This window comes from Artemia sp. Qi Xiang Cuo, chromosome 16 (assembly GCF_049724085.1).
Source record: "Artemia sp. Qi Xiang Cuo chromosome 16, ASM4972408v1, whole genome shotgun sequence".
NCBI classification, from domain to species: Eukaryota; Metazoa; Arthropoda; class Branchiopoda; order Anostraca; family Artemiidae; genus Artemia; species Artemia sp. Qi Xiang Cuo.
In genome coordinates, this window is record NC_142809.1 from 40,910,715 (window position 1) to 40,928,599 (window position 17,885).

The 17,885-nt window shown below is 35.3% G+C and overlaps 1 protein-coding gene across 1 annotated transcript in view; it reads right to left on the bottom strand.

Moving 5' to 3' along the window:
* Positions 1-17,885, bottom strand: part of LOC148942908 (alpha-mannosidase 2-like) — a 322,023-nt gene that overhangs the window by 76,147 nt on the left and 227,991 nt on the right. The window contains exon 15 of the mRNA XM_089102392.1: positions 13,354-13,487. Coding sequence (XP_088958518.1) covers positions 13,354-13,487 — 134 coding nt within the window. The remainder of the gene's footprint in view (positions 1-13,353; positions 13,488-17,885) is intronic.

Consider the following 17,885-nt stretch of genomic DNA (forward strand, 5'->3'; position numbering starts at 1 on the left):
TCCAGTAACTATATCTCTGGGGCTGTTGGGGATGTCAACCCCCCACAGCCCTCATAGCAAGGACTGTAAGTTCTGCAATTTGCCCATTGCTTATATATAGCATTTGTTATTGGGAAAGAGGGCATGTTTGACCTTTGGTGTTCGAAAAGATCAGGTGCACTCAACTGAAGCTTTTAGAGAACGTTCAGGGGAGTGCTGAACTGAATCAAAACATATTATGTGCATACAGGTTGTCGAAAAGGGGGAAACGCAGGAATGACTGAGGGTAATAAGTTGGAACTTTAAGGGAATGATGTGGGGGTTGATTAATTGACCAAGGGCATGTTGCAGGGGATGTTTTACTAACAAAAAGGCACTATGCGCATGTTACCATTATTGCTACTATTACGACTTTTACGACAACTACTTCTAATGAGAGGGTAGGAGGTTGAAACCTTCAGGGAATATTTAAGGGGATCTACAACTAAATAAAGACACGCTCTACAAGCAGGTTGTCAAAAGAGCATATCAACAGCATGCCAGGAATGGTTCAGGGTATTAAGTTGAAACTTTCAGGACATGTTAAGGGGGGTGGTGATCTAGGCAGAATGCAAAATGTGCATACTACTACGACTACTAATGTACTACTACTAGTACTAATACTGCTACTAAAACTACTACTACAACTGCTACGACTGCTTCTGCAGCAACTACTACAACGACGACTACTACTAGCACTACTGAAGCTAAAGATATCATAGTGATACTTTCAGGAAATGTTGAAGATGATAGTGAACTAAATTGAATCACGCTATGTGGATGCAGATTATTAAAAGACCGTAAAAAGTATATCTCAGGAACATCTTAGAGCATTAAGTTGAAACTTTCAGTGCATGTTAAAGGAAATTGTAAACCAACCATAAGAAACTACATGTATACTACCCCTACGACTTCAACTACTACTAATACTAATATTAAGGCTAAACGTATTAAGGAAACATTAAAAAAAAAATGTTGTGGGATATGTTAAATTAAATTGAAACACGCTGTATCCATGCATGATGCCAAATGGCCGTTCCAGAAGAATATCAAGAACGGCTTAGAGTATTAGATTGAAACTTTCAGAACATGCTGAGAGGTGTGTTCAGCTAATAAAAATGCACTATGTGCATGTAGTACTTCTACTACAGCTTTTCGAACTAATATTACTAAGGCTAACGGTATTAATGTGGATCTTTCAGAAGCTTCTTAAGTTGAAATCTTCAGGGCTACTAGCCTACTATTGCTACTACTGCTCTTAAATTGAACTAAATAGAATGAATGTAAGTACATAAAGAGTGTCAAAATAGCATAGATACTATGTTCTGAGAATTGTTTTCGGTTTTATCGTTCAAAGAAATTTGAGCTGTAAAACTAAATTAAATAATACTTTGTATTATATTTTCTAGAGGACGTATTTTATTTAAAATTGCAAAAAAGATTCCTCAAACATTTCCACCAACTAAACTAAAAAAAAAAGAAAAAAAAAGATTAGAATATTCTTTTCTTTTTCCACAACACAAGATTTTCAAAGAATAGCAAAGAGCTAGAGTAAACCAAAAATGAGCAGAAATCAAGTAAAATAATTTTCCGAGCATAAAACTGATGTAAATCACCATCAATAAAGCAGAAACTAAAATGAGTAGAACTGACCCCCCATGCCTTCTGAAGACCAGCATGACTTCTTAAGAAAGCAATTCAAACAGAAAGAAAAAAATATACCAACTTAAAAATAACCCTTTAAAAGTGAGCCTCGGCCTCGGTTGAGGCCGATTACCTTTTTTTTTTACAAATCAAACATTTCGTGGTAACGAACTGTAAGTAAGGAACGACCCGGCTCAATAGTAACCGAAACTCTAAAAAACGGAATTTTTATACCAGTAGGTACATCAAAAGAATCATATTTCTATGCTAATTTCAAACATATAACAAGTTTAATTTTTGTTTCAACAAGTTTATTTTTAACGTCAAAAGTTAAGACCCTGAGAAAATCTGCCTTATTTTCGAAAAAAGGAGGAAACACCGTCTAAAGACCATAGAATATTAATGAAAATCACACCATCATATTCAGCGTATCGGAGAACCGTACTGCAGAGGTTTTAAGCTCCTATTTGCAAAAACATGGAATTTTGTATGATTTGCCAGAAGAAAGATCACGGATACGTATTTATTTGTTTTTTGTTTTTCTCTTTTTCTTTTTCCGCAGAGGTGATCGTATTGAACCGGTGGTCCCAGAATATTGCGAGAGGGCTCATTCGAACGGGAACTAAAAGTTCTAGTGCCATTTTTAAGTGACCAGACAAATTGGAGGGCAACTAGGCCCCCTCCCATGCTCATTTTTTCCCAAAGTCACCAGATCAAAATTTTGAGCATAGCCATTTTGTTCAGCATAGTCCCAAAAATTTAATAACTATGTCTTTGAGGATGACTTAATCCTCCACAGTCCCCGGGGGAAGGACTGCAAGTTATGAACTTTGCCCATTGTTTACATATAGTTTACAACTAGGCCCCCTCCCATGCTCATTTTTTCCCAAAGTCACCAGATCAAAATTTTGAGCATAGCCATTTTGTTCAGCATAGTCCCAAAAATTTAATAACTATGTCTTTGAGGATGACTTAATCCTCCACAGTCCCCGGGGGAAGGACTGCAAGTTATAAACTTTGCCCATTTGGTTATTGGGAAGTATACAGACGTTTTTAGGGGGATTTTTTTCTGGTGGGGGTAGGGGTCAGGGGAGGGGGTTACGTGAGAGGATCTTTACATGGAGGAATTTTTCATGGGGAAAGAGAATTTTTCCGTGAAGGGTGTGTCGGATTTCCCGGCATTATTAAAACCGATCAGAAATTAAATAAAAAAAAAGTTTTTTAAACTGAAAGTAATCAGTGACATTAAAACTTCAAACGAACAGAAATTATTACGTCTATGAAGGGAGTTGCCTCCTCCTCAACACCTCGCTCTTTACGCTAAATTTTGAATTTTGTCTCAATTCTTTAAAAACGACTCCTGAAACACAAAGGTTGTTTAATTAGAACAACAAGAAGGATTATTCAAAAGCATTAAAAACCTTTAGCGTGAAGAGCGAGGTGTTGAGGAGGAGGTCACCCCCTTCATATACAGAATAATTTCTGTTCGTTTTAAATTTTAATGTCACTGATTACTTTCAGTTAAAAAAAACTTGTATTTTTTTTATTTGATTGATATTACGAACCGATTGTCGACGGTAAATTACTGCTTAAAATAAATATAAATAACTAAAATCATCGAAATTTTGTAAAAAGCCTATGGTTAAATCCTGGCCACAGGATAGGGCGAGGGGGCAAGGGATGAAGTGTAATCGTAGAGGGTATTACATATCGAAAGAGGGTTGAATTGGGAATCACAAGGGTTTCTTTTGTTGAACATTAACCTTCACGTTCGATTAAAATTTTCCCAATGAATTAAGGAATAGGTGTAAGATAGATATTGCATTTTACCCAAAAGAAGTAAGGTAAATATATAAACATTCGTATAGTTTTGCTAGGAAGAAAGTGAATATACCATTTGATGCCTTTTTTATGCAGTTTTAAAATTCAATGACTACTCGAGTAAATTCCTTTGAGCACTTAATACGGCACCAAAGGGTAACTTATTGCCTTGTCTATAATTTAGACTATTTTTTAATGTCAAAAAGCTAGTTAAAAACTAACTAGACCTAAAAATTAGCTGATTTAGTGCCGAACTAGCTGAATTAGCTGAATTTAGATGTTTTAGTACAATATTAGCTACAAAAAAACAAAAAAAAACAAAAACAGAACAAATAAGAAAAAGAGCTACCCATACACTCTTGTGCCAACCATGCAAAAAAGTGATTTTCCATGTGATATTCCATTTTAGTATTTTTCACACCAGCTTAGGAATATTTGCTAAATAGATATTGCATTTTACCCCCCGAAAGTAATATTTTAATATGTTTTTTGTATGTGCAATGTGGTACATTTTCCGAAATACAATAGTCAATAATGTTGCTATTGCTTTTCAACTCTCTCAGTCCCTCCTTCTCCCCTTAAGAAATAAATAAGCCACTTTAATTTTTCTATCAAAAGTATCTGAACAACGTCATAGAAAAATCAAATAAGAATATACCTTGTGATAGCGTAGCGGATGATGCCATGGCTAGCTATGAAAAGCTTTCTGGTTCAGTCCCCCGCGTCACAAGGAAATCGGCTTCTTTATATATTCTCTAATAATTTTTATTCTTTTTTTAGTCATTTTCATAAATCTGATTCACTGTTGCTCTAGCCATTTTTAAATATGTAAATAAGTAAAAAAAAAACTTTTATCCACCACAAATTTCAATTTTTTATTTTGTTTTCTTTTCATTCAACTTAGGATGTAATAATTAGTCCATTCCAAAAGCCACAAGAGCTTATTTAAAAAAAACGGCAAGACAGGCATTTTTACATTTTAATAAAAAAAAAAAACTTTCCAAAAATTTAAAAGAAAAGTATAGACCCATATACAACCTGAGACCAACAGAAATAGAGCCCTATAAAAATTCAAACTCAACGACCAGAAATTAGAATTAATGAATAAAGAAAACCCGAGAACGAACAAAAACTAAAATAAATGATCACACCAAACACGAAAATACCAGATACTGATACAGATGAAATCTTAAAGCAAAGAAAAATCAAATTGTATATTCATGTCAAATTTAAAACGAACCAAAATTAATTCAAGCAGGAGTTGAGCTCTGACTTCCTCTCCTCTAACCGTCTAAAGTCTATGGCGTCATTTGCTAAATTCTTATGGCGTCATTTGCAAAAACCAAAATTAATTCAAGCAGGAGTTCAGCTCTGACTTCCTCTCCTCTAACCGTCTAAAGTCTATGGCGTCATTTGCTAAAGTCTTATGGCGTCATTTGCAAAAACCAAAATTAATTCAAGCAGGAGTTTAGCTCCGACTTCCTCTGCTCTAACAGTCTAAAGTCTAAGGCGTCATTTTATTTTTATTGAAAACTATGGGCATTTTGAACAGTGAGCTTTGTTTTCCAAATATCCACCACAAACAAAAAATAAATCACCACAATCAAGATGAATAGAAATAACAAATGAAAATGAACTGAATATTCAATATATAGTGATATTAATCCCTGGAAACTCGGCGATTCAAGATTTTTCACTTTTTTTACTTTTTAAAATTAAAAATATTAAAAAAAAGTGTAGAGTATAATTTGTTTTTAGTAAAGTGGAAATGACGCAATAGACTTCAGAATTTAAAACGGCTAGAGGAGTGGGGAATAGGGTAAACTCCTGTTTGAAGTAATCTTTGTTCCTTTTAAGTTTGACTTGGATATTCAATTTAATTTTCAATTAACTTCAGATTTCTTTTATTCATTTATATCGACAATTATAGATATTTTATATCTATAATTTTATATCTATACAATTATAGATATTTTTAATGTGGTATTAATAATAATTATAATTTTCAAAGAAAAGCAAAGAGCTACAGTAAACCAAAAATGAGCAGAAATGAGTTAAAAGAATTTTCTGAGCATAAAACTACTGTAAATCACCCTCAATAAAGCAGAAACTAGAGCAGAAACTAAAATGAGTAGGACTGACCCCACTCCTGCCTTCTGAAGACCAGCATGACTTCTTAAAGAAGCAATTCAAACAGAAAGAAAAAAATATACCAACTTAAAATAACCCTTTAAAAGTGAGCCTCGGCCTCGGTTGAGGCCGATTCTTTTTTTTTACAAATCAAACAGTTCGTGGTAACGAACTGTAAACAAGGAGCGACCCGGCTCAATAGTAACCGAAACTCTAAAAAACGGAATTTTTATACCAGTAGATACATCAAAAGAATCATATTTATATACTAATTTCAAACATATAACAAGTTTAATTTTTGTTTCAACAAGTTTATTTTTACCCGTCAAAAGCTAAGACCCTGAGAAAATCTGCCCTATTTTCGAAAAAAGGAGGAAACACCCTCTAAAAGTCATAGAATATTAATGAAAATCACACCATCATATTCATCGTATCAGAGAACCTTACTGCAGAGGTTTTAAGCTTCTATTTGCAAAAATAAGGAATTTTGTATGATTTGCCAGAAGAAAGATCACGGATACGTATTTATTTGTTTTTTGTTTTTCTCTTTTTCTTTTTCCCCAGGGGTGATCGTAATGAACCGGTGGTCCTAGAATATTGCGAGAGGGCTCATTCGAACGGTAACTAAAAGTTCTAGAGCCCTTTTTAAGTGACCAGAAAAATTGGAGGGCAACTAGGCCCCCTCCCATGCTCATTTTTTCCCAAAGTCACCAGATCCAAATTTCGAGATAGCCATTTTTTTCAGCATAGTCCAAAAATTTAATAACTATGTCTTTGAGGATGACATAATCCTCCAAAGTCCCCTGGGGAAGGGCTGCAAGTTATGAACTTTGCCCATTGTTTACATATAGTTTTGGTTATTGGGAAGTATACAGACGTTTTCAGGGGGGATTTTTCTGGTGGGGTTAGGGGTCAGGGTCAGGGGTTACGTGGGAGGATCTTTACAAACGAAACTCAGAGAGGAGAGAAAGTAACAAAATGAAAAATAAAATCAAAAAGGGTGAAAAAACGAAGATTTTGTCAGCCAGCCAACCATGAAGATGACAAAATATAAGCAAACATTTTGACAAGGACCTCCGCCAAGTCGTCCTCAGTACTAAACAAATAAGAAAAAAAAACGAAAATACAAACTTTCGAAGTTTACTATACAAAGACAGAACTGACACTGAATAAAAAACCAAGCAGGAATCAATGAAAATGAATTTACCAAGATGATTGGGCAAGGATCTTTCATCTTGCAATAATTTTAGCTGGTCTACAATTTCGGTTTTCATTAGATATGCAAATAGGTTCTTTTAAGTTTTTTCGGGTGAAAATATTAATTGAGTCCTTCAAGATTAATTTGTCGTAAATTGGGCTTAATGAAATATCTCCAGTATCTCTATTTATTGCTAGGAGGAGGGCTGTGCCCGCCTCAACGCGTCGCTCTTTACGCTAAAGTTTTTATTGTTTAAAAAAAAGAGTTGTGAGAAAGTCAAACTTTAGCGTAAAGAGCGAGGCGTTGAGGAGGGCACAGCCCCTTTCATATACGGAATAATTTCTGTTCGTTTTAAGATTTAATGTCGCTCCTTACTTTCAGTTTAAAAAAACTTTCTTTTTTTATTTAAAGGCTGCGAAAGCGGGGCGTTTGGGGGGCGGCAGCCCCCCAACTGTGCCTCCTAATCCCTGTACGTTTTAAGGTTCGACCTCGTAACTCAGCCTCTTTAACTCTTTAGAAAACGTAGTTTTTTTCAAATAATTTCTGCACGTTTTTGTACAGTTTATTACTTATTATTGCTTGACTTACTGTTAGCTGTTAGCCCCCAACTGTGCCTTCTAATCCCTGTACCTTTTAAAGGTCGACCTTGTAATTCAGCCTCTTTAACTCTTTAGAAAACGTAATTTTTTCAAATAATTTAAAAAAGAAACTGAGTTTCTTTTTTAAAATTTAAGCTTAGTTTATAAAAACTTAGCTCTGACGGTGAATCGAACCCGGGAGTTCCGGCTGAGAATCAAGAGTCTCAACCGCTGCACTAAACAGACACAATTATAATTGTTTTTTAGTAAAGTGAATCTATTTTTTAAAGCAAGCAAATCCCCATAAAACTTGATATTTGGTTTTTGGAAAACAGGGAAGGAGTGATCAGATTGAGCTGAAATTTCGAGGATAAGCTCCCAAACCCCAGGAAAAAGTTATCCTCTAAATTTCAGCCCGATCAGACAACGTTAAAGAGGGGTTGTGGTGGGAAAAATTAACATGGGCTATTATAGGAAAATGAGGTTTTACGTAAATGTAAATTAGGGTGATAGTTTTTTTGGTCTGAAAATATCAAAAGGCCCTAACAGGTCGAATTTTGGATTGAGTGAGTCCTCATTCACCCGGATCAGTTGCCAACTGTGGCCTGTAGGCGTGGATAACATAAAAAAAGAGAAATGAATTTTAAGTGGCTATATTTGCTTTTTTGAAAATAGGGAGGGAGTGATCGGATTGAGCTGAAATTTTGAGGACAAGCTCCCGGGTCCTAGGAAAGTTTAACCTTTAAATTTCAGCTCAATCGGACAACGTCAAAGGGGGGCTGTGGTGGAAGGGTCAAAACTTCTGGCCCAGTTTACCCCATGAAGACGAAGTCGGAGGAGGACCAAATATTGCCCGTCTTTTAGTTTGAGCTTTGGCTACAAAATGCAATTTCCGGCATCTCACTGCGGCCTCTAGGACCTGAAATCACTTAACATTGAGGTGGGTCGCCTCTTGATAGAGGCACAAGTGTGCCTCCTTAATAAAGTCTGGGGGGGTGAAATTTTGCACGTTTCTTAGTTTGAGCTTGGGCTACAAAATGCGATTACCGCTGTCTCTCTGCAACCACTAGGACCGGAAATTGCTTGCGGGCTCTGATAGGAAACCGAGCCTGCGTTTTCGCGGGCTAGCCTGCTCATAGCGGGTTCTTATAGGAAACCGAGGTTTTTCGTAAATATTAATTCGGGGGATAATTTCTGCGGTCTCAAAGTATCAAAAGGCCCTATCAGGTCGAATTCTGCTTCGAATGAGTCCTCATTCAACCGGATCAGTTGCCAACTGTGGCCTGTAGGCGTGGATAAGAAAAAAAAGAAATGATGATGAATTTTAAGTGGCTAGATTTGGTTTTTTGAAAAGAGGGAAGGAGTGATCGGATTGAGCTGAAATTTCAAGGATAAACTCCCGGGTCCTAGAAAAGCTTAACCTCTAAATTTCAGCCTAATCGGACAATGTTAAAGGGGGCTGTGGTGGGAGGGTCGAAACTTCCGGCCCAGTTTACCCCATGAAGATAAAGTCGGAGGAGGATGAAATTTTGCAAGTTTCTTAGTTTGAGCTTGGGCTACAAAATGCGATTCCCGCCGTCTCTCTGAGACCTCTATAACATGAAATCGCTTAACATTGTGGTGGGTCGCCTCTTTATAGAGGCACAAGTGTGCCTCCTTGATTTAGCTGCATGTTACAAAAACCGCCTATAAACCTTTTTTCTTTTATAAAATCTTATAATCCATAAGATCTTTTTTTCGTTTTTTTATTGCAGCATATCCTAAAAGAAAAAAAAAGAAAAGAATATTTAAGATGAAGCAATAGATAAACAAAAGACTGTTAAGATTGATGAATTACACTTTAATTCTTATTTGTCTTCTGCTATTCGTATTCGTCTTCGACAAAATCTTATTTGAGATAAACGAAATGAACTATGTTGGTTCTTCCTCCTCGTAAATAACCAATTGTGAAACTAGTTTAAATGCCAAAGCATCGACAACACATGTTTCAACTAATTTGCGGTTATGTTTACAATTTTTGAAAAGCCTGAAAGGGAATTTACCTCTCTCTTTGAACATTTTTATTTTTTGGGGGGTGGGGGGGTGGGTGGGTGGGAGGTAGTGACATTATCAGCTTTTCAATTCAACATTTTTGGTGGATCAACTTTATCTACTGCTACTACTGCTAACAACTCACCGCAGCACCTAGCCTGTGGCCAACACAACTACGCACGATCCTCCTCCATCCCAGTCTATTCAAAGCCTCCCTCTTTGCACCCTGCCAGGAAGTTTACATTTCTCTTAAATCTTTTTTTATGACATCCTCGCACCCCAATCGCGGACGACCTACTTAGGAATGGTACAGATAGGGTATTAGGTTACACTTTTCAGGTCATGTTAAGGCGGATGCTGAACCAGGCAAAATGTGCATACTACTACTACTACTCCAACTGCTACTACTACTACTACTATTATACATATTTCTACTACAGCTACTACTACAACGACAGCGAAAAGTACTACCGAAGCTACGGGTATTAACGTGAAATCTTCAGGGGATCTCGAAAAGGATAGTGAACTATGCATAACTGAAAAACGCTATGTAGATGCAGACTATTAAAAGAGAATCACAGCTATATGTCACGAAAAGCTTAGAGTATTAAGTTGAAACTTTCAGTGCATGCTGAGGGGATGTTGAAACAACCAACAGGTACTATATACATACCACTACTACTACTTCTACTACTACTAAGGCTAAGGGTATTAAGGAGATATTTTCAGGAAATGTTAAAGGGTACGCTGAATTAAATTGAAACACGTTGTGTGTACTTTTCATTGAAATAAAAAATGAAGGGAAAGGAGCCTGATTTTTGGATTTATTTACAAAAATCCGTCATGTAATATTAGTTTTTTTCTTGATGAATTTGAACCATTGTTAGATAAAATTAATAATGAAAATAAAAACAAATTTATGATGGGAGATTTTAATATACAGTAGATTTACTAAAAAGAGCGAAAAGCTCAGATTTTGTTAATATGATGGGGTCACATGATAGTTTTTTTCTTGTTACTATTCCAACTCGGATTTCGCATCTCTCGGCATCTTTAATTGATAATTTTTCGTTAATAGTGGATTGCTTGAAAGATCCCAAGCATATGTGGTTGTGTCCGACGGCTCGGATCACCTTCTTTTAATAAGTAAAATAAAGCTGAATCAGCCAAAGGAAAATAAACGAAATGAAAGGGCTTCGTTTTACCGTGAAATGAATAATAAAAACCCAAAGAGTTTTGCAAATATGATGGATGAAACAAATCTCTCGCGTGTAATAAAGGAAAAGTGTCCACACATTGCATATGACCTATTCAGTAAGATAGTGACGAATGTAATGAATGAAACATGTCCCTTGCGAAGAATAAACCCTAACAGAAATTTTCCTAAGAAACCATGGATAACACAAGCTATTGTAGTTTCAATAAAGCAGAAAAACAAACGTTATGTGAATTATTTAAAGGATCATTCAGAAGATAATATAAAATTCAGAATTCAGAAGATTCAGAAGAAGATATGAAATTCAGAAGATTTCGGAATATTTTAAATTCAGTAAAACGGAATGCTCAGAAACTTTATTTCCAAAATGAATTTTATGAAAATCAAGGGAATATGAAAAATACATGGAAAACAATAAATAAACTTTTGGGTAAATTTCATAGTAAGGAGAAGGTGAGAGCCATGGAGACAACAGGAGGTCGTCTTACTGATTCTCAACCCATATCTGAATTTCTGTGTGGTTATTTTGCAAATGAAGGATAAAGACTTAGCGATCAAGCGCGGGCTAAACTGCGCACATCTGAGAGTTTTAGATCCGTCTTTGAAAGATAGCCTGCAAGTCAGAATTCCTTTGAGTTTGCAAGATATTCGGAACGGGAAGTGGCACGATTCCTGGCTACGATGAAGTCAAGCTCTAGCAGGACGGATGAATTTTCATTGAAACTCATAAAAGCTGGCAAAACGAGTGTCTTACCTGTCTTGACGCACCTCATCAACCGTTCTCTAGATCTTGGAGTCCTCCCGGAAGCACTAAAGATTGCAAGAGTGGTTCCTCTTCATAAAGGAGGGAAAAAAGATGCCCCATCGAATCGAAGACCTATATCTATTCTCCCATTTTTCTCTAAGTTATATGAGAAAGTGGTACATGCCCAGTTAAGTTATTATATTGAAAATAATAAAATTCTAATGGAAAATCAATTTGGGTACAGAAAAGGACTATCTACGGATATAGAAGTTCTGAAATTGGTTGATTGGATTAGTGATGCATTTGAAGCTGGTCTCATACCCGCAGCTGTGTTTTTGAATATGAAAAAACGTTCGATACGGTGGACCACTCAGAGCTTATTCAAGCTCTTGACTCGATTGGGGTGAAGGGTTCAAGCCTGGAGTGGTTTTCATCGTATCTACACAATCGGTATCAGATAGTTCAGAATGGGTCATTTTTATCTTCAAAAAAGAAAAAAGAGTGCGGGGTCCCACAAGGGTCAATCCCGGGATCCCTACTTTTCATTTTTTTTCATTGATCGAGTGATACATTACCTGTCAGAGGCTGGTGTCATCCTGTTTGCAGATGATACTTTGCTCTCTCTGGGGGCGCCTTCACTTGATGTTCTGTATAATAAAATTAATTATGCAGTCTCTATTTCTAACTTTTTCTCAGAAAAATATGTTAACCCTAAACTTTTCAAAAACTTTTTTCATGATATTTTCTAGACTTTCGTCTAACGCTGGAAATGACAATATCACGGTTCAAGAAAATGTGATAAAGAGAGTAGCAACAACAAAGTATTAGGGGTTTTTAATCGATGAAAACCTGTCGTGGAAAAACCATTTAAGTGCAATAGCTGAAAAGTTAAGCAGAGGCCTTGGGGTGATGCGAAGAATTAAAAATCTAGTCCCAAAAAAGATCCTAAAAATGATTTATTTTTCTATATTTTATCCATATATTAGCTACGGATGCTCTATATTGGCAAGTGATTTTGTAACATGTTTCAAAAGAGTACAAAAACTTCAGAATAGAGCTGTAAATTGTTATCTGAATTTAATGATTCTGATGAGGTTCCTGCTCATGAGCATTTTAAAAAGAATAAGTTAATGGATGTATCCCAAATTCGAGATTACCTAGTCGCGATTTTTTCGTATAAATATTTGAATCATCTGCTCACCCCTGCTTTTGAAAATCTTTTTACTTTTAATAGAGACCGTCATGATCATAATACAAGAAAAGCTGATAACTTAACTCATGAGTTTAGGAGCACCACTCGGGCATCTTTTGTGATTTGCCATTATGGTCCCCATGTTTGGAATATATTGCCCGAGCGTGTGAAAAATGCGTCTAGTCTTCCGGCTTTCAAGTCACGGGTAAAGAAGTTTCTTTTATCTCATGAGTGAATTTGGTGTCAAGCCCACTCCAGGTTGTCATTCTATTTAAGGTATTTCCCCGATTTACTTTGCTGTTATTTTTTTTCTATCTACTTCTTGTCTTTTCCTCTTTCTCTCTTTTTTCGTTTATTCCTTCATCAGATGAGTTTCTTGTGTGTTGAGTAGCTCGGTATGAATTTTGTTTTAATTAGCTGAGAGTGATAACCTCGCTTGCCCTTTCAAGCTTATTGCCTTTCTTGGCAGGCGAAAGGCGAATAATGTTTGTTTTCTTTTTAATAAATGTATATCTCTCTCTCCGTATGCAGGCTGTCAAAAGGCCGTACCAGCAGTAATGCAAGAACGGCTTAGAACATTAGGTTGATATTTTCAGGACAGGTTGAGGGGTGTGTTATAGAAATAGAAATACCATATTTGCATGCTGCTACTGCTGTTAGTACTAATATTATTAAGACTAATTGTACTAAAGAGGATTTCAAGGACTGTTGAGGAGAAAGTTGGGATAAATCAAAACACATTATGTACAATAATTATACTAAAAAAATGGGTGTACTTGCCTGAAACCCATTGAGATCAGTAAAAAATACGTTATGGTTTTCTATATTTGTTGAAAACCTCATTGCTAGTTCATAGTTGTATCGCTGAGTTATATCGACATAATTAACGATATCCAAGCCAATACCATCAGAACCTAGAAAGAGAGAAGTAGAGATAAAACTAAACTGTCAAAAACGTTCCTTTTGGTGCCATGATCAAAAAACAAAAGGGCATAACTCTAATTTTTATAATTTTACAGTTAGGCAGGAATAAAATTTCTGGAGAACCTGTTTCATCTTGAATATCTATAAAGAAAACAAAAATTCACAGCAAAGGACAGCAAAAAAAAAGGTTACACAAAATAAATTACACATTTAGCCGGTACTCCTTTTTCAAATAATTAAAAAAAAACTTTCCAAAAAATAAGTTTTTCAAAGAAAAGTAAAGGCCATTTTAAACTTAAGCTCAGTTGATACGAATACCTGTTAAAATTCAAACTCAAAACAACCAGAAATTAATATTAAAGAATAAATGAAACCCAAAACGAACAGAAATTAAATCAACAATCATCGCAAAAAACATACAACAAGTACTAATATAAATGAATAAATAGATATTAAAGCGAGTAATACTTAGATTGAATATGAAAATCTAGCTTAAAACGAAAGCAAATATTTTGCTATTAAAGTATAAATGAAACTTAAAACGAACAGAAATTAAATAAACAATCAATGCGAACAAAACATACAATATATATTAATGTAAATGAATAAATAAATATTAAAACAAATAAAACTTAAATTGAATATGCAAGTCAAGTTTGAACCGAATAAAAATAACTACAAACAAGAGTTTGGGTATCGCCTCACTGCAGAAGCCTAAAATCTACTGCGTCATTGGCGCTTTACTGAAAACAATTCTTTGAAATGTTTTCATTTGTGTACATTAAAAAAGTCAAAAATTAATTAAGATTTTTCGAAATAAATATCAGTATATGTAAATTAAATTGAAAATGCCCATTGCTTTTTAGAAGACTCTTTGGAATTTTTTTTGAGTGAAGATAAATTTATGTTCTTGCTTTTAATACGCATGACGATTTTCAACTCTACTCATATTAATTTATGCTCGTTATCAGTTTGACTCTAATATTTATTTTAATTTTTGTTCGTTTTGGGTTTCATTTATTTATTGATACTGATTTGGGGTAGTCGTATAATTGGTAGATTATATGATAGTCCGGACGCCAGGTGTTGAAAATGTGAATCATACCACGACGGAATGGGGCTGCTATGAGAATTAGCCTACCCTCCACACCCTAAATTGACCATGCAGATTCAAAAATACCAATGGCACTTGCTTGCGAGTGGTGGAACACTCCGAAACTTGGCATTTTATTATATTTTGGTGTTTCATGCAAGAAAATGCATGTTCCACAAAGTTTGAGGTGCAGTTTTCCGCTGAAATAGAAATGCCTAGAAGCCATAGAATGTTTTCATAACAAACTAACGCGATTAGTTAGAAAAAATGGAAGAGCTAAAAAAAATGGCAAAACTATATGAGTATTGAACAGTCTTGGGAAGTATAAACAAAATCAAATTGAATATTAGATATATGATGATATTAATTGTTGAAAGATCCATCAGTTCAAGATTTTTTTTCACTGTAATTTTTATTTTCATTTTCAATGCTGTAAGAAATTGAAAATAATAGATTTGTAATATACGAGTAATTCGTTTTCAGTAAAGCACCAATGACGCAGAAAGCTTTAGGTTTTTACAGTAAAGGGGGCAGTATCCAAATTTTGTTGTAGTGAAACTATATTTGTCTTGACCAATCTTGAAAAGAACTAATAAATTGAACTGAATATTTGATGCATAATGATATTAATTGCTAAAAGCTCTCAGTTCAAAATTATACTGTAATTTTAATATTTACTTTCAATATTAAGTACAAAAGAAAACATTTGTAATATAATTCGTTTTCAGTAAAGCGCCAATGACGCAGTAGGTTTTAGGCTTCTGCAGTTTGGCGATACCCAAACTCTTGTTTGTAGTTATTCTTATTCGATTCAAAATTGATTTGCATATTCTTTTTAAGTTTCACTCGTCTTAAGATTTATTTATTCATTTACATTAATATATATTGTATGTTTGTTCGCATTGATTGTTTATTTAATTTCTGTTCGTTTTAAGTTTCATTTATACTTTAATAGCAAAACATTTGTTTTCGTTTTAAGTTTGATTTTCAAAATCAATCCAAGCATTACTCGCTTTAAGATCTATTTATTCATTTATATTATTACTTGTTGTATGTTTTTGCTATGATTGTTTATTTAATTTTTGTTCGTTTTGGGTGTCATCTAATATTTAATAGTAATTTCTGGTCGTGTTTCTTTTTTAATTTTACCTGTATTCGTATCAAAATCTCATTATTTTAAAATTGGCTTTAAATTTATTTTAAAAAATTAATTTTTTTAAAGTTTTTTTTTTAATCAATTTTTGTTCGTTTTTTATTTAAAAAAGGTTCAAGTTTTTATGGATTGGAGGGGGGGGGTACTTAATGTCCGATTATTCTTGACTTTAAAAAACAGATCTAGAACTTTCATTTGAAATGGAATGAGGTTTTTTTCAAAGTCTATACAATTACCTCTTTGATAAAAACCTTATATATGAACAAAAGACAGCTTGCATAACTTGTGGACAGCGATTGACAACAATCAATGGATTGAAAAAATAGCTCCAATAAGGGAGTTTAGACCATTTCACTTGCTGACACAAAGGGATCACGACTGTTTGGAATTGACTTTAATAGGATTTTGAGTGCCAAAGCAATTTTGCATCTATCACAGAGTATGTATTTTAACCTTATAGTTGGATAATTATAATAGATTTCCTATGTGTTCTTCCAATACAAAACCTCTTCCCACAAGTTATAAACCCCCCTTAATAAGTTATGCCCCAGGGCATAACTTAAAACGCCTACCCCCGGGCCCTGGTGGGCTGTGTCGACACCGGAGTTTTTTGTTATCAGAACTGAACTATTTTAACAAAAGGTATATCTCAAAATTTTTATCTGATGCATTTATGGCTTGGAGGAGGGGGGGTTAGTTACCCTCCAATCTCTTTTGACTCTTAAAAAGTGAACAAGAACTTTCAATTTTCAGTCAAATGAGCCCTCTCTAAAGTTTATACGAGCATCCCTTCCATAAGAAATAATGGGAAGGATTCGGAGATTCCTTAAATTACAACCCTTGCCCTGAGGGCTGTGGGAGAGTTGTCATCCTCAAAGACCTAATTTCCATAACTTAAAACTATGTTTAATTAAATGGCTATCTTAAAATTTTGATTGGATGTGTTTGGGGAAAAGCTGGGCGTGAGCGGGGTGTTAGTTCCCCTCAAATCACTTTCGACTCTTAAAAAGGGCACTAGCTGTTTGAATTTTCAATCGAATGAGCCCTTTTTGAAGTTTCCACGACAACGCCTTCTATAAAAACCTTATATGCCCCCAGAGCATAACTTAAAACCCTTCCCTTGAGGATCGTGGGGGCGTGTCCCCTCCCCTGGATCCGCCACTGCCTTACACTCTCTGTTTCTTTCCTTGTGAGGGAGGAGAGCAGATGCCTAATATGTGTGTGTTAATACCAAAACATTTTAACTCTCATTCGCCCTTCAGGTATAAACAGAATTAGTTCAAAGAAAGGGGCGGGGAAAAAGGGCGTGTTGGGGGGGGGGCTATTTGCCCTTCGATCAATTTTGACTCTTAAGAGCTGGACTAGAACTTCCAATTTTCAATCAAATGAGCCCTCTCTGAAGTTAACACGAGAATCCTTTCCTTCCCTCAGGCCATGGTGGGGGGGGTTAGTCGAGGCCAGAGTTTTGTTACTTAACCTTTCAACTATTTTGAACAAAATGGTTTTTTAACCCTTGCCTACAAAGCAGCTCTGGGGGGAAAGTAATAAAAAATATTGAAGCTATATAAGATTTATTCATTTATTTATGTTTGCACCGGTTATCTTTACGTTAGTAAGATAGTTAATTTTAATTTCTGTTCGTTCGGGGTTGCCCTCCAATCATTTTCGACTATTAAAAAGGGCACTATCCCTTTAATTTCCAATCGAATGAGCCTGTTTTGAAGTTTCTACGACAACGCCTTCTATAAAAACCTTATGTGTCCCCAGGACATAACTTAAAACCCTTGCTCTGAGGTTTCTGGAGGAGTGTCCTCCTCAAAAAAACATTTTCTATTTGGAAATGAACTACGCTGAACAAAATGGTTATCTGAACCTTTTTATTGGATGTGTTTGGGGGAATGATGGGCGTTTGGGGGGGGATAGTTGCCCTCCAATCACTTTCGACTATTAAAAAGGGCACTAGCCCTTTGAATTTCCAATCGAATGAGCCTGTTTTAAAGTTTCTATGACAACGCCTTCTATAAAAACTATATGCCCCCAGGGCATAACTTAAAACACTTGCCCTGCGGGTTGTGGGGTAGTGTCTTCCTAAAAAACATATTATCTATCTGGAAATCAACTACGCTGAACAAAATGGCTATC